At 32.0% G+C, this 26,812-nt stretch overlaps 2 protein-coding genes across 2 annotated transcripts; both read left to right on the plus strand.

Annotated features, from left to right (window-relative positions):
* Positions 1–8,512: 8,512 nt before the first annotated feature.
* On the plus strand, positions 8,513–12,030 carry LOC143057462 (uncharacterized). Its single transcript, XM_076230771.1, has 2 exons — positions 8,513–9,117; positions 9,767–12,030. The coding sequence occupies exon 2, from the start codon at positions 9,769–9,771 to the stop codon at positions 12,028–12,030; it is 2,262 nt and encodes a 753-aa protein (XP_076086886.1). The 5' UTR covers positions 8,513–9,117; positions 9,767–9,768.
* LOC143057463 (uncharacterized) lies at positions 12,027–26,605 on the plus strand. The gene is made up of 9 exons (XM_076230772.1): positions 12,027–12,030; positions 13,911–14,060; positions 14,678–14,806; positions 18,254–18,326; positions 18,925–19,112; positions 19,700–19,760; positions 20,182–20,273; positions 20,966–21,118; positions 24,970–26,605. Exons 1-9 carry the CDS (start codon positions 12,027–12,029, stop codon positions 25,044–25,046), a joined length of 927 nt encoding a protein of 308 aa, XP_076086887.1. The 3' UTR covers positions 25,047–26,605.
* Positions 26,606–26,812: the final 207 nt, after the last annotated feature.

Here is a 26,812-nt window from a genome sequence, read left to right on the forward strand (position 1 = left end):
AAATCACTCAAAAATAAATTAACTTCTCCTACAAAATCTATATAATCACACCGAAACTATCAAATTGATTTTGAAGGAAAAATTAAGTGTTGGAGCTGATTGACGGATAGGAAATTTCCGTATTTGAAAAAGGTACAAATGATGTTTTTATTTTTTAGTTTTTGACAAAATTGTTTGGAATTTGCCCAACAAAATTTGCATGCAGTATTGCAATAATATGTTATGTCCTCTCAAATGGCACATACTGTTTTTGAATCATATGTTTTCTCGTTTTCAAAGAAAAAGCGTTAAATTTCTATCTAAAAAAACAGCCAACTTTAAGTTTGAAAGTTTTACTTGGAGATGGTATTATATTTATGTCTTCATCATTCCGATGATCCTTGATGATATGTGCATAGAAAATATTTACGAAAATAGAGCGAAATTTAACCAAAAAATATATTTTTGAATTTGAAGGTAACTACCCAAAACCGTAAATTGAGGGGTACCCCCAGTAAAGGGATAAAATACAAAAATGTGACCATAGAAACTTTTTACGACCCGACGAAAATTAAAATATAGATATGATTCTATCATTTAAAACAATTTGCAGCCGTGTGTTATTCCGGACCATTAAACTCGTTAACTAAGCGTCTTTTTCGATGTCAGTTGCAGTACTATTATGGAAACATGAAAATATTTAAAAGTTTATGGCTTGTTATTAGGATCATTATTATTGTTCAATGACAAAATAATTTGGATCACTTATTATTGTGATACATGTCTTTTGATAGATTAATTATAAAAACAGATAGAATATTCAGCTTGAAATTAATAAAAACAATGATGTAGGAACTTTAAATTATGAAATGGATTTACAAGTTCATTTATTTATACTCTGGGACTAGTTTCAGTTGTACTGCAAACATTCGTGATTGACTGAATACAATTATTTTGTTAACAAATATCAATAAAGAAATTCTACACTGCCAATCAAAGGGAAAATGATTGCGGCACTATAAATAATCTGTCAATTTTTCAACAATCTTCAACATATTTTGTTCAAATTCTTAAAATTATGCAACTAAACAACAATTAGAAAAAAATAAAAATTAAAAATATTTAAAAGTATATGGCTTGTGTATAGGATCATTAATTGTTCAATGACCAACTAGACTACAACTAGAAAAAAATAAAAATCAGGGCGAATGGACCCTCGGTGAACAGGTATCAGGGTAAACAAGTATTAGGGCGAATGTGAATCAGGGTGAACGGACATGGATACCTATAGTCCAATCTCATTAACTTGTATTTGCTGCAAGTTAATTAAGAAATAATTCATGCGGCGTGATTTTACCACAGGTTTGCCATTTATGACAAATATATTACCCTGAGCGATAGCATGGCATGCAAGGTAAAATCATGATATATTCAAGCCCCATGAATTATTTCGATTCTAATAGGACAAATAAGGCAATTTTTGTTGATTGAAGTGCTGTAGGTGGAGGCAAATAAATAAATGCACTATTAAATTGGTGTAAAAATAACGGAGCATACTAAATTAGAGTATTTACAAAAATGTATTTAGATAATTTTTGATGAATTTAAATGGTAATTTACTAAAATGTCTTATACGTTTAAAACAAGTTGGCTTATCATGCTTATACCACATTTTAGCATCGTATGTTTACGTTTCCTTGTTGTGATGATTTTTGGTTTGGCAAGTGTGTATTTTCCCGTAAAAAGCTCATAATCTTACGTCATCGTTCTATGACGTCGTATATCTCATTCATAAACAAGCAGATGACGTGGAAGTACGATTGGAATAGCCCAAACAATATATTCATATTTTACCAAGGGTGTGTACACAAAGCGTTTGAAGGACGTCATGTTAGAATGGAGCATACAGTCATGTCACACATTATAAAGCATCTTGTACGACTTCCAACATGGCTTTAGCACTCTCAATCAATCTTGCTTAACACAACTTCTCTTTTTCATTCATGAACTTCAAACCACAAACAACTCAAATACACAAACAGATCTTGTAATAATAGACTTTGCAAAAGCCTTAGACAAAGTTCCACATCCTCACTTACTTTACAAATTAAATTTTGGCATCAATCGAAACACATTAAACTGGATTTTGCATTTCTCTCCGACCATACTCAGACAGTTGTTCTGGTCAGAATGGAGATATTAAATAGTAGCCTTGTTTAAAGAGAAGGTCACACTCTATGCAAAAAGTATAATTTTTGTCGAGCCTGCAACTTTTGTTGCAGAAAGCTCGACATAGGGATAGTGATCCGGCGGCGGCTACGGCGGCGGCGGTGTTAGCTCACTTCTTAAAAGCTTTATATTTTAGAAGGTAGATGACCTGGATGCTTCATACTTTGTATATAGATGCCTCATGTTACGAACTTTCTGTCAGTCACATGTCCAATGTCCTTGACCTCATTTTCATGGTTCAGTGACAACTTGAAAAAAAAGTTCAGATTTTTTGTAATGTTAAATTCTCTCTTATAATAAGTAATTGGATAACTATATTTGGTATGTGCATACCTTGCAAGGTCCTCATGCCTGTCAGACCGTTTTCACTCGACCTCATTTCATGGATCAGTGAACAAGGTTAAGTTTTCGTGGTTAAGTCCATATCTCAGATACTATAAGCAATAGGTCCAGTATATTCGGTGTATGGAAGGACTGTAAGGTGTACATGTCCAACTGGCAGGTGTCATCTGACCTTGACCTCATTTTCATGGTTCAGTGGTTATAGTTAAGTTTTTGTGTTTTGGTCTGTTTTTCTTATACTATATGCAATAGGTCTACTATAATTGGTGTATGGAATGATTGTAAGGTGTACATGATTAGTTGACAGGTGTCATCTGACCTTGACCTCATTTTCATGGTTCAGTGGTCAAAGTTAAGTTTTTTAGTTTTGGTCTATTTTTCTAATAGTGTATGCCTTAGGTCAACTTTATTTGATGTATGGAAATATTTTATGATCTGTATGTCGGTTACGCAGGTTTTATATGACCTTGACCTCATTTTCACGGTCCATTGCTAAGTTTTAAGTGTTTGTGTTTTGGTCTGTTTTTCTTTATTTATAAGCAATAAGTCAACTATATTTGTTGTATTGAAGAATTGTTAGCTGTACATGTCTGCCTGGCATGGTTCAGCTGACCTTGACCTCATTTTAATGGTTCATTGGTCAATGTTTCATTTTCTTGGTTAATGTTGAGTTTATGTGACAGTTGTAATAAAGCTTTATATTTAGGTCTATCAAGATAGTATCAAGGATTAGTAAAGAAGGTGAGACATTTCAGTGTGTGCACTCTTGTTAAATGAAATTCCAAATTTACAAAACATTCATCACAGACAGCCTCTATTCCAGGACTAATCCAAATAATTAAGATGTGTTACTAGTAAAAGGCAATCTGTATGTATTGCTGTTATGCTGTCATTATGTATATCTACCAAGTCTACCCCATATTTGAACATTTCTATTTACCATGACCAGTTACAATAACTGTTGATAAGACATAATACACGCTATTAGGATTTTATAATAGCATCCACACCTTAACTAAATTAATGAAAAATAAAATGATGTGAAAAAAATAATTTTAAAATTGTAAGATGTGCATGTTGAATAATATTTAATGCTTTTTATTTATGATCATGATTATCCATGTTATGCATTTTGTTAGATTTATGCTTGCAGTTTAATTTAATTTTTCAGGTGTGACACCAATATGTTTTATTTTAATGAAAAGACATATTATGATGAAGAATATGGTTACTAGTATTCCAATTTTAATTTTGGTAAGAATTTAGCTTTATAAATATTTTTATATAAACTATTTTTATTGTCACTAACATGACTATTGAATATATTTGAGGATCGACAAATTGAAATTTTAGTTTTTGATTAATTTAATAGGATATGGACTTAAAATTGTTTATATTAAATACGGACTGACAATGTCGAAGGGGACTACATGTATATATAGGTTTGCACTCAGTCTGTCTTTCTGTCCATTCGTCAGTCCAGCAAATCTGTTTTCCACACCTTTTTTTTCACACTTAAAGATTTTAATTAGATATTTGGTATATAGTTTAGAGTTTGTATATAGTTTATTAGGACCAGTTATAGATTAAATTTGAATTTTGTTCTATTCTGATTATTTTTTTTCAGAGTTATTAGCCTTTGACCTAGAAAATTCATGAAAATAATCAGTTTTCTACACTTAATTTAATTTAATTTAAAGATATTGATTATATATTTGGTACATGTATATAGTTTCACCATTACAAATCAAATATCAATTTTAAATTTTATTTGGTTCTAATGATTCTATTGTAGATCTCGAGTTGTAGACTTCAAATTTAGAAAATTCATGCTCATAATCAGTTTTCCACACTTTTATAACCTTGTTTGAAGATAATGATTTGATATGACTTAATGAGAATAAGAATAAGAATTTTATTAATCTAATCAAGAACCCATAAAGGAAATCATTTTACAACAATATTATGCACAATATGATTGGAAAAAGCAAAACAGACTATATTCCCGTTTGAATGGTTTTACACTAATAATTTTGGGAGCTTGTTGTTCAGTGTGAGCCAAGGCTCCGTGTTGAAGGCCGTACATTGACCTATGATGGTTTACTTTTATAAATTGTTATTTGGATGGAGAATTGTCTTATTGGCACTCACACCACATCTTTCTATATCTATATAACGTTATGGATAGGATCATATATATGTATGTAGTTTACACCATGACAACTTGACAAGTTATAGATCATAATATTAGCACCTTGTTCCAGTGCAATGCATTTTTCCATGGGACCTATAGTAAATGCTAACCTCTATGTCATTCTGTTCCAGGTGGAGAGTTGTTTCATTTACAATCATACCACATCTTCTCTTTTGTTATTTTTAGATCATCATGGTAATTCATTTATTGTGTTTGAATTCTCATCTGTCATGTCTGTAGTTTCATGGCAAACGACAAAATCCTAATTCTTGAAGGCTAAGATATCTTTAAATTGGAGTGGAGCAGAAGGCAACAGTTCTTAGTTAGAGGTTATACCATTGATGACTTAATGATAAATGATGCCCTACTAAGGGATGTTGGAAACCCCTGAGAATACTAGTAAATCACAATTTTTAACGTTACTTACATATTCAATTTGTCCAGATTGTATGAACTAATACTGCTGAATTATTAATATGATTAAGGACTGTTCAAGAATTAAAATTAAGGTTGGCATGGCAAGGGAAGCACTTTTAAAACCCCAACCACTCAAAACATAATTTGCATTTACTTATACACTTCTTACAAAATTATAAAACTAGAGGCTCTAAAGAGCCTGTGTCGCTCACCTTGGTCTATGTGAATATTAAACAAAGGAAGCAGATTGAAAATTGACTACAAAGGTCCATTACTCCTACAGGGGTCAATTGACCATTTCATTCATGTTGACTTATTTGTAGATCTTACTTTGCTGAAAATTATTGCTGTTTATAGTTTACCTATATCTATAATAATATTCAATATAATAACCAAAAACAGCAAAATGTCCTTAAAATTACCAATTCAGGGGCCGCAACCCAAAAACAGGTTGTCCAATTCATCTGAAAATTTCAGGGCAGATAGATCTTGACCTGATTAACAATTTTACTTCATGTCAGATTTTCTCTAAATTATTTGGTTTTTGAGTTATAAGCCAAAAACTGCATTTTACCCCTATGTTCTATTTTTAGCCGTGGCGGCCATCTTGGTTTGATGGCCAGGTCACCGGACACATATTTTTAAACAAGAAACCCCAAAGATGATTGTGGCCAAGTTTGGATCAATTTGGCACAGCAGTTTCAGAGAAGAAGATTTTAGTAAAAGATATATAAAATTTACGAAAAATGGTTAAAAATTGACTTTAAAGGGCAATAACTCCTAAAGAGGTCAACTGACCATTTTGATCATGTTGACTTATTTGTTAATCTGACCTTGCTGAACATTATTGCTGTTTACAGTTTACCTATATCTATAATAATATTCAATATAATAACCAAAAACAACAAAATTTCCTTAAAATTAACAATTCAGGGGCCGCAACCCAAAAACAGGTTGTCCAATTCATCTGACAATTTCAGGGCAGATAGATCTTCACCTGATTAACAATTTTATCCATGTCAGATTTGCTCTAAATGCTTTGGCTTTTGAGTTATAAGCCAAAAACTGCATTTTACCCCTATGTTCTATTTATAGCCATGGCGGTCATTTTGGTTAGTTGGCGGGGTCACCGGACACAATTTTTAAACTAGATACCCCAATGATGATTGTGGCCAAGTTTCAAATAATTTGGCCCAGCAGTTTCAGAGGAGAAGATTTTTCTAAAAGATTACTAAGATTTACGAAAAATGGTTAAAAATTGACTATAAAGGGCAATAACTCCTAAAGTGGTCAACTGATCATTTTGGTCATGTTGACTTATTTGTAGATCTTACTTTGTTGAACATTATTGCTTTTTACAGTTTATCTCTATCTAAAATAATATTCAATATAATAACCAAAAACAACAAAATTTCCTTAAAATTACCAATTCAGGGGCAGCAACCTAACAACGGAATTTCAGATTCATCTGAAAATTTCAGAACAGATAGATCTTAACCTGATTAACAATATTACCCCATGTCAGATTTGCCCTAAATGCTTTGGTTTTTGAGTTATAAGCCAAAAACTGCATTTTACCCCTATGTTCTATTTATAGCCATGGCGGCCATCTTGGTTAGTTGGCGGGGTCACCGGACACAATTTTTAAACTAGATACCCCAATGATGCTTGTGGCCAAGTTTGGTTAAATTTGGCCTAGTAGTTTCAGAGGAGAAGATTTTTGTAAAAGTTAACGCAGGACGCCGCCGACGCCGGACGACGCCGGACGCCAAGTGATGAGAAAAGCTCACTTGGCCCTTCGGGCCAGGTGAGCTAAAAAAAGCAACACCCCACAATTTATTGATTTTAGTGCTCCCATTTCTCCAACCACTGTCAATTTTGGAATAGTCCTAATGCTATTTTATGAAAAATGCAGAAAAAAAAACATGTATTACATGTCTTGAATGTATTTTATTTTAGTTTCTATTAGTTCATATAGAAGTACAGGGTGTTAGTTTATCAAGCTATTGTGATCAAGGACTTGTTGGGAGGAGAGATCAAAATAGAAATCCAATATGCTGCATCCCTGCTTTTTGTAAACCAGGTAAGCAAGTGAAACTTAATCTACATTTGTAATTTCCTGAGAGTTAAAAATATTTTTATGATTATCATTGTGTTTTTTGATGTATTTATATTTTTTTATTGTGTGTATTTATTTATAAAATGATTCAATTTAATCAGGTTCAGAGAGTGATGGTTATTTCTTTCTCCAACATTTTGTCCAATTATCAATTATATAATGTTAATTATCTATAATACAAGAGGTCACATTCATTCATTCATGCATTAGTATGTGTAATATCTCATCCTATTGCCTCACTAAACAGAGAATCTCAGCTTTCAAATAAGCTTTCATAACGATGTCTGTGAAATGTAATATTGTTCGAAATCTCCTTCTTTATAAGAAAATGTGGTATGAATGCCAATGAGACAATTAACTCTTCATCCAAGTCACAATTGGTAAAAATATGACTTATTGATTTTAGGGTTTCTCTGAGGAAAATCAGCATACCCCAAAAAATATACAATTTTGCCATTTTAGCATATGTATTTATATATATGGGGATGATTATCTGTTTAACAATGTAACATTTCACTTGGATCAGCAGACTCTATTTATCATCAAGTCTTTTGCAGCCTAGATTGTGGTTTATAGTAGTGTTGTCAAAGGTTCACCGGTTAACCGTTTGAACGACCGAAAATACCAAAATCACTAACCGATTAACCAGACTTTTTTTAAACTTTTGATAGATTTTCTATAAAACATGTCGTCGTTGTAATCAATTTGACAGATTAATTGTCCAGTATATTGATTTATATGGATGATCTCAAAATATATGATTAATTAGAACTTGTCTGTTTTCGGGGCAATATCTTAAGGAAACTTAATTAGTATACATGTTTTAACAGTATGAATAAGTAATACGATTAAACATTACAATTTACTTCATTATTTCATTTTTCTTCTTATATTGTGTAGACCTACACACCTATTCTCAGAATAAGTGTCCACGCTTGTGAAATCCTTGTCGCTGATGCCCGAGGGGAGTATTACAGCATATATCTGTCAATTATTGTGATTTTTATACGAAGATATATATAATTTAATGATTTCAATCAATTTATTTGACTTGCCTACATTAGTTCAGTAAAATTTTAGTGTCGAAAGTACGCTAATTTCACCAAAAATGCATGTCGCCAGGCATAGGGCTATAATGAAACAACTGCCAAATAAAAACCAATCTATAGTTCTGAACAATGTAAAGTGTTTTCTTGTAGCATATTAACATTACAACAAAGTGAAAAAAACAGTTCTCATTCAAATATATACATTTTTTCAATACACCTTTTTTTCTGATGTCGCCGAAAACTATGTAATCTACGTTGTTAAGCTTAAAATTTATACAATTTTACTACATATAGTATTTAACGAATGTTAACTAGACCAAACTTATTTTAAAAGTATTGCTGTTAAACATATGTACAAACTTTGTCTTGAAATTCATTGAAATATTTTTTTTTACATTTTATGAAACCGAAAACGAGCGTTGCTATAAGCTTGTAAGTTACGTTATAGCGATTACTAACATAAGTATGTGAATTAATGCTTATTGTTTGCCTTAAAAGGTACACCTTATTGTAAAGACCAATTAAATACCCGGTGTTTTAGATTTGAGGCTTTAGAACTTGCTGAAAAATTGAAAATAGATGGTGGTTGTAATTTACGTTTTGTAAATTACGTTACCTGCTATACAATATGACAATAAAACGCGACGTTAGTACGGAAATTTTGACGTTATTCTACCGCCAGTGGTTCTTTGTTTTCATATTTCGTCTGACGTCATATAAGGAAAGCGTCATTTGACCTTCAAGGTTTTTCAAAATATATGAATGTGGAATACTCAGCTTAAATTCAGGTAAGGAGTTTATATTGTCTTTCGTTGTGATTCAAGATTATATATAAAGTTAAATGCATATTTATCAAACCTTTTGTGATGCATTCATTAGAGGCTATAAGCATTTACAGCATGTATTTTCAATTTAAAAACACTAGAAAAATTGGTAATTTACGTGATCAGTAGTGTCCGAATGTTATGACTACAAATAAGGTACAAAGAAGTTAGCATCCCAAAAATTTATAAAAATAGACATAATTGTTCATGAATTTTGCAAACTTATTCCATTGTGTATCCAGATGTGTAAATATATTGCATATTTGCTCCTTTGAATCCCTGATAACGTAGCTTACTTATGGCTACAGAAAGGCTTATAATTTATAACATTTCTTTTGCTGTGTCAAGTCAAACATGTTTTGAAAGCATGTAAACAACAGCAAGGGTGTTTATCGTTATTTTAACGGCTTCATTGCTATTTAATTTCCAAGTATCCTCTCATTTAACGTGTGCAAAATGTTATAACGTAGACTACACAACTTGATAACGTAGATTACGCATTCTTATTAAGAGTATATCAAAGAATTTCTACCATCATTTCAGATAGCTGGCTTTATAATGCTGTAGTTAATTTGTGTTCTGTTGATTTAATCAAATTTTATTTTATTTTCAGAAATGGGAAAATCAAAGGCTGAAATTCAGAAAGCCTATAGAGAGCGAAAAAAACAGAAAGAAGGAGAAGCTTATCTTAAAAAAGAAAGAGAAAGAGTCAAAGGATACTATGTGCCAATAGAAGAAAAGCCACAAAGAAAGGCAAATGAAAGGCGTAAAAAGGTTCGTGAATGGGTTCGACAACATAGGCTAAAGAAAAAGAATCTTACCAAAACAGTAGCTAATAATTTGGAGCAAACCAAAACAGTAGCTAATAACTTGGAGCAATGTTCAGAAATATCATCATCATCAGATGTCACATCTACAGTTAACATTGTGACTGAACAATTGATAGTTAAGTTACCGTCACTGGCTACAAAGAAAAGAACCAGAACTAGAGTAAATCGTGCCAACGCCAAACATAGAAGAACAATAGCAGACCTGACAGACAAAAATGAACTACTCAATAGAAAAATTAGGACCGTATCAAAGCGATATCAGAGATTAATAAACAGGGAAAAGAAAACACAAACTATCATAAGAAATCCTACTACATCATCCTCCTCCAGAAATAGCCCTTCTACATCAACATCAATTGCTCTGACACCTAGAAAAAGAACTATACAAGAAATCAGAGAAGAGGGTCTGACACCACATAAGGTTCCAAAAAAGATCCAGGAAAAACTACTCTTTGCAAATGTTATAACAGAAGAGATAGGGGCTGCTTGGAAATCAAATGGGTTGAAGGGAAAACACGTTTTGAAGAAAATTGTTAACGGAGAAATAATCAAGAAGTACAAGATGAAGAAAATGTTAGGCATCAAATCCGGAATAAGACGTCATCACTTCAAGGCCACAGTGTGTTCCAACAAATTGCTCTCTTTTCCTTTATTGAGGAAGCGTGTAGAATCAAGAGAAATACTTCGTGGAGACGTCGTCACATTCTTAGAAAGAGACGATAATAGCAGAATGATGCCTGGCAAAAACGATAAAAAGAAAACTGAAACCGGTCATATACAAAAAAGAGTTCTTAACGACAGCATGTTATTTTTGCATCTCAAATTCAAAACTGAGTCACCGAAGAAAATTTCACTTGCTACCTTCTGTCGTTTGAGACCAAAGCATATATGCCTGACCAAACATTTAAGTAGAAATAAATGCCTCTGCCAAAAGCACCAAAACATGGCGTTAGCCCTTAAGAACATGAAAACGTCAGGTGCCAACGTAACCATCAATCCCGATGAATTTGTAAGGCAGCTAAAAGACAAGCCACTCCCAGAGATACTCTCAGAAATTCGAAATGAAAATGTCAGGTATGAACAGTGGAAAAAGGTTGAGATGGCAGATGGCAAAAAAAGAACAAAAATTGTTGAGAGAGAGGAAACAAGGGACAGCTTCATTTCAATTGTACATACTCAAGTTCGTGATTTTCAAGAACACGTGTCAAGAGTTCGACTTCAATACCAAGCCTTAAACAATCTGAAAGAAAATTTACCGTGTGAAAATGTAATCGTGCAGATGGACTTTGCCGAAAACTTTTCATGTACTTCAGCCGATGAAGTTCAGAGTGCATATTGGAATTCGAGTGCTGTTACCCTACATCCAGTTGTTGTTTATTTCAAGAACGAACAGAAGGAACTTGAACATAAAAACTATGTCTTCGTTTCCGACGATCTTGGGCACAACATAGGATCTGTTTATACCATCATTCAAAAGCTTTTGTCTGAAATAAAGAATCATGTCAATAATCTGAAGGTTGTTCACTACTGGACAGATAGTCCAAGTTCACAATATCGTAACAAGACGGCCTTCTACATTGTGTCTGATCATAAAAATATATTTGGTGTCAATGCCATTTGGAACTATTTTGAAACCGGGCACGGAAAAGGGCCATGCGATGGCATTGGGGGAACATCAAAACGTACCGCAGACCTCGCCGTCAGACAAGGAAAAATAACAGTACAGGATGCACCTGAGTACTTTGAAAGAGTGCAAAAGCACCACACGAGTGCTAAATACATTTATTACAATTCAACAGAATGCACAGATAGCAGGTTAGAGATTTCAGAGTTCAACAAACACATAATTCCATTGAAGGGAACAATGCAGGTCCACTGTGTGGTTGGTGTATCTAAAGGTATAGTCAAGACGACCGTGACTTCCTGTTACTGTGAGGAATGTTTGATAGGTAATTTCCATGATTACTCAGAGTCAAACATATTGAAAGGAGAGAATGCTGGTCGTGTTGTAGTACCAGAAAAAAGAGGCCAATATAAATCAAAATGAGTATGTTGAAACAGCTGAAGTCGAAGCTGACAGGATTGAGATACTCATCGCCGTCGACCAATTTGTTGCGGCAATATATGATAATGCATGGCACGTTGGAAAAATAACAGTCATCGATGAAACTGATAAAGAATGTCAAGTTAATTTTTTGCGGCCAAGTCAAGGAAGGAATACTGGAAATCCTTTGTATAAATGGCCCAATCCAGAAGACAAAATATGGTTACAGGTCACAGACATATTGTGTAACATTAGAGAGCCCAATAAAGTTGGACGGAGTGGTCGAAGCTTTGAAATTGATCCTCAGGACTATAGAAATGCCTGTAGTTTGTTACAGTTAAGATCTAATACTTAAACAGATGCTTAAAAACTGAAAATCAAGAAAGAACGTTCTTTTTTTATAAAGTGTAATTTACGTTATATTTGTAAAACATTTACAGTTTAATGATAAAACACCCAAAATGTTGTTACAATATTTCTTTTTTCATACATTTTGAAAGAATTCAGGAAGAAGGATGAAACAATCCTGATTATGAGAGAATTTTTCTTTGTAAGATACGTTACAGTTTTGTGTAATTTACGTTATTGTTTCATTGTTGGCAATCCAAGTTTGTTATGAAAACATTTTAGAAAGATGTGTAGTAATTATTTTTTCATCAGATGAGAGGCAATACACAACATGTAGAGTGTTTGCATACACTGAGCATGTTTTTTAATACTGAAAATGTAAGCTGTCATATTATTGTCATGTTTTATACCAAATTTTTATCAGTTTATATTTCGATCCAATGTTTTTTTTTAATAGGAATTTTGAGGAGAAACTTTTACAGTTATTTGACTGTATTATTATCAGTTTATTTAGCCATTGAAAACTATTCAAATTTACAAAATATGTTTGAACTATTCATTTGAATCTATGCATAAGTACCTGAAACGTAGATTACAGCATACTCTATACCCATATTTTGGCATTGTATTTTCTTTTTTATTTCTATTGGTTGAGATCTGCCGTTTTGCATTTTGATTTGTTGTATGCTTATGTTTGAAATAAAATATAAATATTGATGTTTGTTACAACTTTTTGAATTAGAAATTATTTTCCAACCATGGACACTTATTCTGAGAATAGGTGTACATCTGAATGTGCAATCTCCATCATGCAAGGCAAACTAAAAAATTGAAAAATACATACTAATGTGAATGTAATTAATGTATATACATGTACTTGATTGCACGATTAACAAGCTTTGGCTTAATCATTTCAAATTGAAACACTCCACATTATTTTCGGAGACAACAAGAGGAAATGAAAGAATGATCTGTTTCAGACATATCAAAAAAGTTTATTTTTTTATTTTTCAATGTGAAGTTTTTACAAACGATGTAGTTGATATGGTGTAATTGATTATCAAAAGTCAAACTTGGCCAGGAATCTTCACAGACAAGCCTTTTATCACAAAGGATCAACTTCAATTTATCTATCATAAAAACGTAAAGTATAACTTGAATGAAAGGTTGTCAAATTGACACTCATACAACATCTTCTTATATCTATGTGTAGGGTACTATAGATAAGGCCTTCAAACATCAACTTAAACCACTGGTACTATAGATAAGGCCTTCAAACATCAACTTAAACCACTGGTTAACCAGTTAATTGGTCGAACGATTATCCGAGTAAACGGTTAGGTAAAAGTGTACGAATTGACAACACTAGTTTATAGTTGTCATTTTTAATGACCACAGGATAAGACTAGAAAGATGTGTGCCTTTGACTCAGAACCATGCTTCTAAATTTAGTAGTACATTTTAACTCTGTAGACTAGTGGTCTCATCGGGTAGCATACCACATCACACTGTTATAAATGTTGTATGATTTTCAGGTCAATTATTTAAACTGTGCCAAGAGGACGGTGGGCACGATACATGTCAGAATTGTCCAAAAGGGTACACACAGTATGATACCATAAATACAGCTATATGGGACTACCAGATAAATCCCTGTGTAGAGAAAGAGGATTGTGACGATTATTGTAAGTTAATAGATTTTTAAACTGTGTATTATAATTGCATAAAGTGTTGCAATAGCTACAAAGAAAGTAGTTTTACTGAATCTATTTTCATGTGATTCTGCTGTCAGCGGTTTTCACTTGCTGTTTGCATTGCAACTAATAAAGATATTGCAGTCGTCAGATATTGAAAAGAAGCAAAATATTGCAGTACAAATGTAGTTGGATATTGCAACGAAGATAAATAGTGCAGTAGTTGGATATTGCAATGAAGCAAAATATTGCAAAAGTCAGATATTACAATGAAGATAAATGGTGCAGTAGTTGGATATTGCAACAAAGCAAAATATTACAGGAGTCTGATACTGCTCTGATTGCTGTTTTTACAACTGTCGGTGCCACAGAGCGCAGCTCATTTAGAACACATTAAAAATGCTGATATGTTTTGGGCAGCAAGTTACTGCCTGTGTCATGTTATTTTTCTTGAACCTTTTAATTTGAATTAGATCTCATCCAGATTAATATTTAGAAGGGGAAAATTCGCCATTGAACATTAGTTATATATATATATCATTATGTCTGTGATCATGATTTGATTATAGTTGGAATTAATTTAATTGTTTGGCTGTTTATAATTTTAGCTGGTTTGAAAGATGTAGATGGTGTGTGTGTATGTGACAGAACCAATGGGTATTATGGCAGGGATAAATATAAATGTGGTGTGGACAATGGTGGCTGTAAAATAGCAGGTCACCAACTGACTATTGATGGTATAGCATAATATATAGTGTATAATTCCTGTTAAATAACTGTTTTAAGTTCAATCAGACCACTATAAATTAAAGTTGAAGGGACTGAAGAAAATTGTTGAACTTGTCCATGATTTGAGTCATCTTAGGTCTCAAGTCATACAAGTCTTTAGAAACATTTTCCCTTGTCATTGAGTAATATTAATAAAGACGAGTAAGAGAAAAAAAATGTGATAAAAATATCAGCTCTGCTTTATACAAGCAAACAAACTAGTAGAGTATGTATAACAAATGTTTTATAGCTCTTACTAAATTCCATATACTATGCAGCAACTACCAGTTTTAGGTTTTATGTATTACAGATAAATGGCTTATTTTATGATATATGGTTAGATTGAGTAATATGTTTTCTAACTTCATATGAATTCATACTATGCATCCTTTTCAATGAAAAGGAACCATGTAGAGAGCAGTGGTGTAGTGAATCAGACTACTAACACAAAGGTTTCTGGTTCGATTCCCGTTCCGGGATAAAAATTTCAGGGACTTAATTTTTTGCTCTCCCTTGACACCATATGCGGTTGGTCTTGAGGGAAAGATGGTAGTCCGTCGGAAGGGGAGGATAAATGGCTGACCTGTGTTAAGGTAGCAATACACAGTTAGGAGTTTAGTTTCTCATTTTGGCCCCTGTGGATTTTTCAAATAGGAAAGTTATTGTGTAATAAAATTCATTTTTAGACAGATGAGTGCTAATTTAGCCTTCAAAGATGGTTTATAAGAGCATCAAAATTATTTTTTACATGTTTTATGGGCTGTTTTCTGTTTGACAATCCGTATTTTCATAGCTAGACCAGCCATTGGTCCAGAAATTAATGTACTGTTTACAAACACTCTTTTTCTACACGAAGTTTTTGACGCAATTTTACAAAAAAATGAGATGAAAGACATATGATTTTCATTGGATTTGCTGAATGATGTATGTGCACAGTTTCAGAAAAGGTATTACTTCAAACGATTGAAATTCTGCTTTTAGCCAAATTTTGGGGAAATATGTGACATCTTTCCCCCCCTTTTTGCAATATTTTATAACAAATAAATGCAGATTGTTGCCATGGATACACCAAAAAGAAATTATATTTTTCCATTTTATATACTGGATATAAAATCTGGAAGATTCTGATTACATACATGTACATATGCCCATGTATGACACAAACAGTAAGCTTGATATTGCAAGAAAGCAATGAAAAGGGGATGGTAAAATTCATTAAAGGGCAAATTTTAGTATTTTTTCCTAACTGTTTATTGCTACCTAAGAGAGAGCCATATCTCTAGCACGTAAAAGACACCACCCTTGTAGATTTCGAAAAATAGCAGGCTAATGCCACTACAAGGCAACACTCGCACCTGCAAAGTGGAAAGGGATTAATATAAGTTGCAAAACTTGTTTCCCAATCCACTATAAATAAACATGTTTAAATTAATGAAAATTGTGATGTTACAATGAATTCTTAATAGCACGAAAACCCATGGGACAAGGATATGATTTAAAATTTTGAATGAAGCATTTTGTGTGCATTGTATTTGATATTCTTATGCAAGACCCATCATATTATTTTAGCGCAATGAACAAAGCAAATCAAAACTGCTGTGATAAAATGTCAGTTTACATGAGATTGAGAGTTATCTCTCCTTAACCAGTCTTTTGGTTATTTGTATTCTGATTGCATTCTGTATTTGTATTATATTTTAGTTTGATTTGTTCTCTTGATTTATGGTAACCAATCCATTAGAAGAATAGAATATTATCAATTTGAACTGAAGTTTAATTACTTATGCCATGGAAGTATTATATTGACAGGAACTACCACGACCCGACTTCAAAGTTTCATCTGTGATGCCGCGCGCAATTTATTGACTGTTAAATAGCTTGAAACATGGCACGTTATTTACACACCAGCGTGTGGTGCCCTACGATATTGTCATTCTCGGTTGCTTTTGGGATTACGGAAAAAAACGAAGAAATCGAAAGTTGTGATAAATTCTTAGGAAACAGCAATCGGCAAACCTCAACAGATTCTGTTACCTTACATCTGCATATGTGTGCCGATTGAGTGATTGATGAATTAATGTGAGCCATCATTAATTCTATAGAAAAACACATTGACAATGGAGATTTGTACCAAATTTATTGAATAAATGCCCCATTTGTATTGATTTATTTTTCGGTAGAAATTGGACTATATGTAATATATTTCGCAAGTTGTGATTATATAATAACTACTGTTTACTCCACTGAGTGGCACACATATCCTGCATTTTTAAGACGATTGTAAATGATCGTTCTGATAAAATCAAAAGATCAAAGAGATTTTAGACAAATGTAGGAATTATTAAGCTTCTCTCTAAATCCAGGGTAAGATCATTGGTTGGTATATACGAATGTTCAGCTGAACCCCGATGTGTTGAAATTTTTTTTAGTACTGCGACTCACAGATTTGTATAGTGACATTATACAAATTCTTGTGCGACTGTTCAATAATATTTACCAGTATCATTTGGTCGGATAGTGATAACATATTTTACAGGACAAAAATATATTACATAATTAGCTATATAGTGTAGTTAGATCTCTATTTTCTTCTGCTGTATTTTGTTGATTGGTACTTGCTCGATTAATTTTCGTATTATAAACTGGAAATTTCTACTTTCCAGGATCATCCAGTAACTTAACCATATATATCACTCTAAACTTCACAGTTTTAATATTTATCAAATATATTTATTGTTAACCCGTGGTAACCGGAACAGACCTTAATCGCGATTTAAACTTCACCCACAAACTAATAAAATAATGTAACTCACTATTTAAAATCGTTGTAGAATAATTAATTCTGGGCCGATTTTCATTTTTTATGCATCAGTCGATTTGTTTAAATAAGTTGTTCACGAATAAAGGTCTACCGACGCGATCGAAATAAGTAAAGGTGTTTTCCGACAGGTAATATTGTTAAGCTGTCTCGATTAAAACCATGTGATTGATGAGAAGTATCTGTGGTCAATTTATGACTGTGGCATCGCAGATAGTCACAAAAGAAATTAACGACAGCGTACTAATTAGACAGTTTCCATATATTTTCTACAGGGCTACATGGGTTATAAATAAATGCTAATTAATCGTTGTAGTTCCTGTCAATATAATACTTCCATGTTTATGCTAAGTAAAGCATTAAACTATAATAAAATTGTAAGTTAGCATAAATATGATTGAAAGATTGTGAAGAGACAGTCTAAAAAACAATGCCAACCCAATGTGAAGTTTGGTATGATGCTTCAGAATTTTTAAAAGTACAGTTTAAAGGAATCAGCTAGTCACTTAAAAAAAAGCTTTAAGTCATCTGTAAACTATCTTCATTCAGGCTATTTCATAAAATAGGTGACTTTTCAAAGGTTATATGTGTTTTGTAGGTGATTGTGAAGAATGTGAAGAACATTTTTTTAAGCCGGAAATCAATTATGATTTGTGCAGGAAAAAGACCAGGTATATTATATATTTATGAATTATGGACTTTTGACTAAGGTAATACATGTATATTGTCCAGCAACTTTCAATTAAATAGCAGTTTTCAAACATAAAAATATAGTATATATCATGTATATGCCAATACACATAATTAACGGCGCCTGGTGATGTTTCATTGCCTGACCTGTTTCCGTCCAAACAGGACCTTCATCAGAGGCAGAATTGTGGATTAATGTTTGCACCCTACTTATATAGATATAATAACCAGCGGTTCAGTTAACCAGCAGTTCAGAGTTGGTCAGTACACCTTTCCTATATTGTCTAAATAGCTATTTTCAATTAGAAGTTTTACAATTAAGTTAGTTTGATTAGAGCTTGTGAAGATCAATGATATTGTTTTTAAAGTTGCATTACTACATTGTATCAGTACATATTAGTGTGAAGACTATTTGGAGGCCCTGCGGTGCCCCCTCTCTGTGCAATTTCGTTTCTGATTTCTCTTATTTTGTACCAATATAAATCTTGATGTAAACACCTCAATATGTAGGAATCACTCAGTTATACTTTTGAAATATGACCTATTTTTACCTAACATTGTTAAAAATTATCTTTAAAGTTGTGGGCCAGGCCAAGAAATTGATGATTCAGGATCTTCATCAAGAGACAGAACATGCAGACAAAAAGCTAAAATAAATCCAACTATATTACCAGACAAGAAAATCCCTGGACCTGGTCACAATAAAGTTAAAAATGAAGAGAATAACTTAAATGGTGAAGTTAAAAATACCACCAAGAATATACAAGGTAATTAACATTTCAGATTGTGTAAGGATTTTACTTTTTGTTTTTGTATGCCTTCAACAATAAGTGGCATAAGTCAATGATACTTGGTATGCAGTTTAAAATAACTATTTGCACTTCTCATTTTCATGGAAATTATTTGTCTCCACCCTTATAGTAAGCAGCTTGATAGGCATAGTATATCTTATGTCTGAAATTGATTGGTCCTGTTACTTCATATATGGACCAATAACTCTTGAGTATTTTGTATAATTTACATGTTTGAACATTGTCAAACTTACGGTAGAATTACAGCTAACTTTTCACAATAAGGCTGTAGAAAGGAGCATTCCTGTTGTACAGACACCTAGTTGTTTTTTGGGAGAGAGGACTATTTTGTTTGTGATCTGAAAAATAAGGAGGAACTGGAAGATATTTTTCAAAACTCAAAAGTTGAAATTTTAGGGATGATACCATTGATGATTATTTATTGTGAAAACAAAGATTTAAAAAAAAATGTGTGATAAAAAAAAGAGATTAGGGAAGACTGAGGAGTATATATTTGACAATGTTTGACATTCAATCACTAACTCTTTAATATGTTGTTTTAGATGCTGGTATTAGGAATACTAGTGTTAATACACCAGGAGAAAGCACAAACCATGACACACGGTAGGTACTGAGATGTAATAAAACAATTATTTTGATGTGAAAATGCAAAATGCCCAAAAAAATCTTATAAGTAAATTTTTTTTGAAATTTCAAAATACTAATACTGGTAAACAGTTCATATTGACAATTATCACAGAGTGAAAAAGTTTACTAAACTCAATAAGGTAAAGTTGACCTTAGATGAATTTTGCTACCATTTTGGGGGTTTCTTTTGGTCATATAATTCCTAACTTTTCTATTGGATATTTATATAACCCTGGCTTTCAAATTTGTGGGTTTGGGTTTTGATAATGTAGGTAAATCTATAAATATAACAAAACAAAAAAATAAAAAACAAAAACAGTTTTGAGAGCATGAAATTTATTGTGTGGTTTTTCGTTTAAAAGTTGTGTGCCATAAAGTGTAATTTTTGTCTTTTCAGGTTTATAGTAGCAGGTTTATCAATAAGCCTTGTAGGCATTTTGTTATTATCCAGTATTGCATATATGTGTTGTTACAGGAGAAAGAAAAAAGGTAAATCTATATGTAAAACTTAAATTAAACGCAAATGATTCCCTTTATACAGCCTAAACTTGCTGTCTATGGAAATTTGAAATAAAATTTTTGAACTGTTATCATGGTTATTAACTGGATAACCAGTATCTAACTATAATGTGACCAGTTACTAATAACAACTCATCGTACAATCATACAACAATAATAACCTCCTTATCTTCAGGGGTTGCTGACAAAAATAAAGAAAACTGGTAATTTCTTGTAATTTCATAAGTTCAGTTTATACAGTATTTGTTATTAAAAAATTATAACAATGAATTCTAATGCAATTATTTTGTATCAGTTGTTCTGATTGGATGACAATAGGCGTAAAACTATCTATATACCTCTCTGTAACTATTGAGGCCAACATTTTGAATTCCAGAATGCATTGACATATTATTTCTCCAAATATAAGCAATATTGAACTATTTTGTACCATTGAAATTTTCTCTTTATCGAATTTTATTACATGCTAAAGTGACAAATAGCCAGAAATCCCTGATATTTATATCTTATACAGGAAGCATGCTTATGGTGTCTTTTAGTTTAGATGCCAAAGAAGATTAAACATCATTGTGGAATTTAAATTAAAACTTTATAAAAGTTAATTGATTATTGTTCATATGAATTAATAAATTTAACCTATATCTATATGATTTTATTTTAAGGTCAGAATGACATCACAACGGATCAACCCAATACCATTTTTAACTGTATATGTTGCCCTAAAACGTCCTATAGTCCAACAGAAATAAATTTTAGACCACAAAATGCACAGTTTGGTGACAATAATACTGTGAAGGTATATAATGAGAAAGATGGTAAGATGTTTCAATTATCATTTCTATATAAAAAAAAAAGTGTTAAGTTTCATGTTTTTTATATGACTGCAAAAATTATTTTTTTTTGTTGTCATATATAGGTATCACGTTGTCTTCAGCGGCATCCAAAGACTAATGATTTCCGGATAATAACTTTAGTATAATAGAAAATAGAATTTTAATGACGTTCTTCTTTAGCTTTGTGAATAAACCCATGCTCTAAATCCAATAAAATTTGTTTGCAAATGCATATATTCAACTGCTGCAGAATAATGAATTTTATCAAATTTGCATGCATAATATATTTCATGAACTTAAAACACTTCCAAACCGTTAAATGATGCACATGGTGTTACTTATTCATTTATTATGACTGTAATGTGTTGCAACTAGAAATTGACATATTTGACCTAGATACGACAACCGTTCATGCTGGATGTTCAAAACTCCTGCCTCTGACAAATCACTTTGCCGGTTGTTTACTTGTTTGCAAACAAAAAAGGGAGGTTCATGGAAGAGCCTACACAAACGCTCTACACTTAATACATATTGGACATAGAAATTACCTTAATTGTCCTAATCAGAATCGAAATAATTGATGCAAGCTATACTTTATTGTAGTTTTTATACGACCGCAAAAATTTTTAATTTTTGGTCGTATATTGCTATCACGTTGGCGTCGTCGTTGTCGTCGTCGTCGTCGTCCGAATACTTTTAGTTTTCGCACTCTAACTTTAGTAAAAGTGAATAGAAATCAATGAAATTGTAACACAAGGATTATGACCACAAAAGGAAGGTTGGGATTGATTTTGGGAGTTTTGGTCCCAACATTTTAGGAATAAGGGGCCAAAAAGGGCCCAAATAAGCATTTTCTTGGTTTTCGCACTATAACTTTAGTTTAAGTTAATAGAAATCTATGAAATTTTGACACAAGGTTTATGACCACAAAAGGAAGGTTGGGATTGATTTTGGGAGTTTTGGTTCCAACAGTTTAGGAATTAAGGGCCAAAAAAGGGCCCAAATAAGCATTATTTTTGGTTTTCGCACAATAACTTTAGTATAAGTAAATAGAAATCAATGAAATTTTAACACAAGGTTTATGACCACAAAAGGAAGGTTGGGATTGATTTTTGGAGTTGAGGTCACAACAGTTTATGAATTAGGGGCCAAAAAGGGGCCCAAATAGGCATTATTTTTGCACCATAACTTTAGTATAAGTAAATAGAAATCTATGAAATTTAAACACAAGGTTTATGACCATAAAAGGAAGCTTGGGTTTGATTTTGGGAGTTTTGGTCCTAACAGTTTAGGAATAAGGGGCCCAAAGGGTCTAAAATTGAACTTTGTGTGATTTCATCAAAAATTGAATAATTGGGGTTCTTTGATATGCCGAATCTAACTATGTATGTAGATTCTTAATTTTTGGTCCCGTTTTCAAATTGGTCTACATTAAGGTCCAAAGGGTCCAAAATTAAACTTAGTTTGATTTTAACAAAAATTTAATCCTTGGGGTTCTTTGATATGCTGAATTTAAAAATGTACTTAGATTTTTAATTATTGGCCTAGTTTTCAAGTTGGTCCAAATGGGGGTCCAAAATTAAACTTTGTTTGATTTCATCAAAAATTGAATAAATGGGGTTCTTTGATATGCCAAATCTAACTGTGTATGTAGATTCTTAATTTTTTGTCCAGTTTTCAAATTGGTCTACATTAAGGTCCAAAGGGTCCAAAATTAAACTAAGTTTGATTTTAACAAAAATTAAATTCTTGGGCTTATTTGATATGCTTTATCTAAACATGTACTTTGATTTTTGATTATGGGCCCAGTTTTCAAGTTGGTCCAAATCAGGATTCCATATCAAGTATTGTGCAATAGCAAGAAATTTTCAATTTTACAGTATTGCACAAAAGCAAGAAATATCTAATTGCACAATATTGTGCAATATCAATTAATTTTCAATTGGAGTTATCTTTCTTTGTATAGAATAGTAGTTGATAATATATGTTGGAAATTTGCCAGACATGACTATGATGTCATTTTCTATTTTTATTTGCCAATAACTTTATGTAAATAACTTCATTGGAAATTTGCCAATATAAAATGTTGCTGATGAAGTTTTTTTTATTGTTTTATACAATAAACAATGTATATTCACCTTTACTACCAACCAATCTTTACCATTCAGTGATAACAAGCACTTTATTTTACATTTTAATATTTTATGATGTATTTAAAAGAGTAGTTATTGTTGCAAACTCCATTAGAAATTTGAATTGATACCAGTTTTGGAAAAAGGGAAACGGGGATGTGAAAAAAAAGGGGGGGGGGGGTTTAAATTTTTCTCATTTCAGATTTCATAAATAAAAAGAAAATTTCTTCAAACATTTTTTTGAGAGGATTAATATTCAACAGCATAGTGAATTGCTCAAAGGCAAAAAAAAACTTTGTAGTTCATTAGACCACATTCATTCTGTGTCAGAAACCTATGCTGTGTCAACTATTTAATTTTAGATTTAAAAAGTTTGAAGAAGAAATCTTTAATTGATTTGTAAAATCTTGACATTTGTTTTGTGTAAAAAAAAACCCATGTAATGTCAAAAATTTGATCACAATCCAAATTCAGAGCTGTATCACGCTTGAATGTTTTGTCCATACTTGCCCCAACTGTTCAGGGTTTGACCTCTGCGGTCGTATAAAGCTGCGCCCTGCGGAGCACCTGGTTTAACATGGATAGGCATTATATTCTTGTTATTTTAGCCCTCACTATCGCTCTGGCAAAAATAATCACGAATATAATGCCTACCCATGTTAAAACTACAATAAAGTATAGCTTGCATCAATTATTTCCTAAATCAATAAAATTTAACACAAGGTTTAAAACTACTAAAGGAAGGTTTGGATTGATGTTGGGGGTTTTGGTCCCAACAGTTTAGGAATTAGGGGCCAAAAAGGGGCCCAAATAAGCATTTTTTTGGTTTTCGCACAATAATTTTAGTATAAGTAAATAGAAATCTATGAAATTTATACACAAGGCTTATGACCACAAAAGGAAGGTTGGGATTGATTTTGGTAGTTTTAGTCCCAACAGTTTAGGAATTAGGGTCCAAAAGGGTCCCAAATTAAACCTTTGTTTGAGTTTATCAAAAAATAAATTTTTGGGTTTCTTTGATATGCTCAAGGGCGTAGCTAGAAAGAAACAATGTGCAAGCAACTACTACCAAGGCAAGGCGAAAAAATTTTGGGACCCTTTTACGCAATGAAATATTTTCTTTTCCGGTTTTCGGTCATAGGAAGGTTAAAAGAGGAGCTATATGTAGCACAGGCACTTGTTTCTGTCAATATGGGGTTTACTATCCATACCCAGTACAAAAAAACTCAAGGTAGCTAACGGAAATTTTCAATGTGTTCGCTTCAACCAATATTTTTTTAATTTCCCTTGACTTTTTCACGAATAAAAGTACACCAGTCTGTCGGTAATTGATTTATCTTGACAATGAAACAACTTTCACGTACCTTGAGAATACCCCTCAAACAGTATAACACACTTGAGATGACAATCCCATTGGTCACATTTTTCTGGTTACTGGTAACTAGTATAAATAAACAGGTAACCAGATGAATTAAACCAATGGGATTGCACAGTTATATTCACTTCCTAAGTTAACCGGAAGTTAAGTCCTTACAAATTCAATGGTCTGGAAAAAGGTCAATAATTGTCATCTCAAGTGTGAGAGAACTCTCCACAAGAGAATCACAAATTTGTTCCAATCTTGTTCATTTTAAATCTTCAATTTCTCTGGCCTTAAAAACAATAATAAAAGTTTATAAGTTTTGCAACTTTTTTTTTTAGAAAATGATCAAGATGTTGAAGAAGATACACCACTGAAGGAGGATGCAGACGACACACCTCTAAAAAAGGAATGTTGATGACTGATATGGCATTAGATCGTTATGAAGGTTGTTAATGGCTTGCCAAAATAAGTAGATCTGACTTATCATATAGAACAAATACGGCAGCTAAAAAAACTAAGTATTCTCAATGCCTTCATTCAAAGAAATAGTCATATCATGATCATTTTAAGAAAATTTGTTTTGTATGTGAATCTCAGTATGTTATGCTGTTTTGTTATGAAGGAGCTTTCACATGATATTTTTTAATAGATATAAGAAGATGTGGTATGAGCATTGGCACTCATACCACAAAATTTTTCAAATTGTATAAACCAGATTTTTATAGAGATATTATCCATTTTATACAAAGTTGTTTCATATCAATTAAGTTTAAATGTTTATGTGGGCATTTCATTGACAACATGTTTTAACAAACTTGGCACTGTTGAATATTATTGTTATGTTATGTTCAAGTTTAAAAAATTATCTGCCATCTACTGCAAGGTTGTTGATAAGACATGTTTGCTTCAATTCACTAAAATAAAAAGGGTAACAAAACAAATATGAGTCTGTTTTCAAAATATTACAACATAGTTTTGAAGAAATTAAGCATTGGTATTAGAAAAAAATGTTGTATTCTGAACACATCCATGTATCAGTATGGAGAGAGAGGAAACAAATTGGACATATACTTGTATATAAATCTTCAAAATTATAGATGTTAATTTTCATCTTTTAAAGTATCTTGTATAAAAGGGGAGATAATCATATACATTTAGATAAATAAAAAAAGTATTGCACAAGAATTTTGTAGATCTCTCTAATTAATTTAATTTGATATTTAAAGCAGACTTATATTGGTGCACCTTTTTGCCAAAAATTATTAATTTACTTGTTACTAGTAATTGTTATTTTATAAAATTCAAAATTCAGGGTAATTTAGTTTTCATCACAGAATGTTTAGGACAGATTTTTACTTACAAGCATCATATGATCAAGTGTCATGTTATCCATTGAGATCCTGCTCTAATTTTCAATTTAGAAATATTTTTTTATGTAAATTAGGATTTTAAATGCATTTATCTATTGACCTTGAAATGAAGTTTTTCTTGTATGCACATTTATATTAGAAGAAAAAAAATATACAAAATTTAAAAAAAATACATTATATATATAACAGGTCTGAAAACTTCAGTGGCCTATCACCAGTATAGCATTGTAAGAATGTGCTTACAAATGATTTTTAAAACTTTTTTTTTTCAATAAAATTTCACTATAATCTTTTAGCTTCTGTAGGCCTGCTGCTATCCAGACCACCTGCTTAACAATTTATTTTCCAGTGGCGTAACTTATTTCATGTACTATAAGAAGTTGAAAATAAAAAAAAAGCATACTGTGAATTTATTATTATTCATTGGATACCAATTTTTGTGGATTTCGTGAGTACTTGTGAACCAGGAAATTAAATGTTCAACGGATGACAAATTTTCTATAGGCTTGTATGCAGACTTTGGCAAAACCACAAAAATAAATATACATGAACATGCAAGTTTTCCTTAATCCATGGAAATTGGTACCCACAAAAATAAATAAATCCATAGTTCATGAGAAAAATTGGCTAATATTATAAATTTAGATTTTATTACATGTGGTAAAAGTTTTTAGTGTAAACATCATCTTCATTGTAAATATACATTATTCAACAGTTTTCAAACTTTATGGAATATTTGAAAATACAATGAACTCTAAATGTCCACTGCACTAGAGTGAACTACATTGTATTGGTAATTGAAATCAGTATT

The sequence above is a fragment of the Mytilus galloprovincialis genome, chromosome 13 (assembly GCF_965363235.1).
Source record: "Mytilus galloprovincialis chromosome 13, xbMytGall1.hap1.1, whole genome shotgun sequence".
NCBI classification, from domain to species: domain Eukaryota; kingdom Metazoa; phylum Mollusca; class Bivalvia; order Mytilida; family Mytilidae; genus Mytilus; species Mytilus galloprovincialis.

Excerpts from the sequence above, each read along its gene's own strand:
- LOC143057463 (XM_076230772.1), top strand. Across the intron at positions 18,327-18,924 it reads TTGTGCAGGAAAAAGACCAG|TTGTGGGCCAGGCCAAGAAA; the intron begins GTATATTATATA and ends TTATCTTTAAAG. Across the intron at positions 19,113-19,699 it reads TACCACCAAGAATATACAAG|ATGCTGGTATTAGGAATACT; the intron begins GTAATTAACATT and ends ATGTTGTTTTAG.
- LOC143057462 (XM_076230771.1), top strand. The coding sequence starts at position 9,769 with ATGGGAAAATCAAAGGCTGAAATTCAGAAAGCCTATAGAGAGCGAAAA.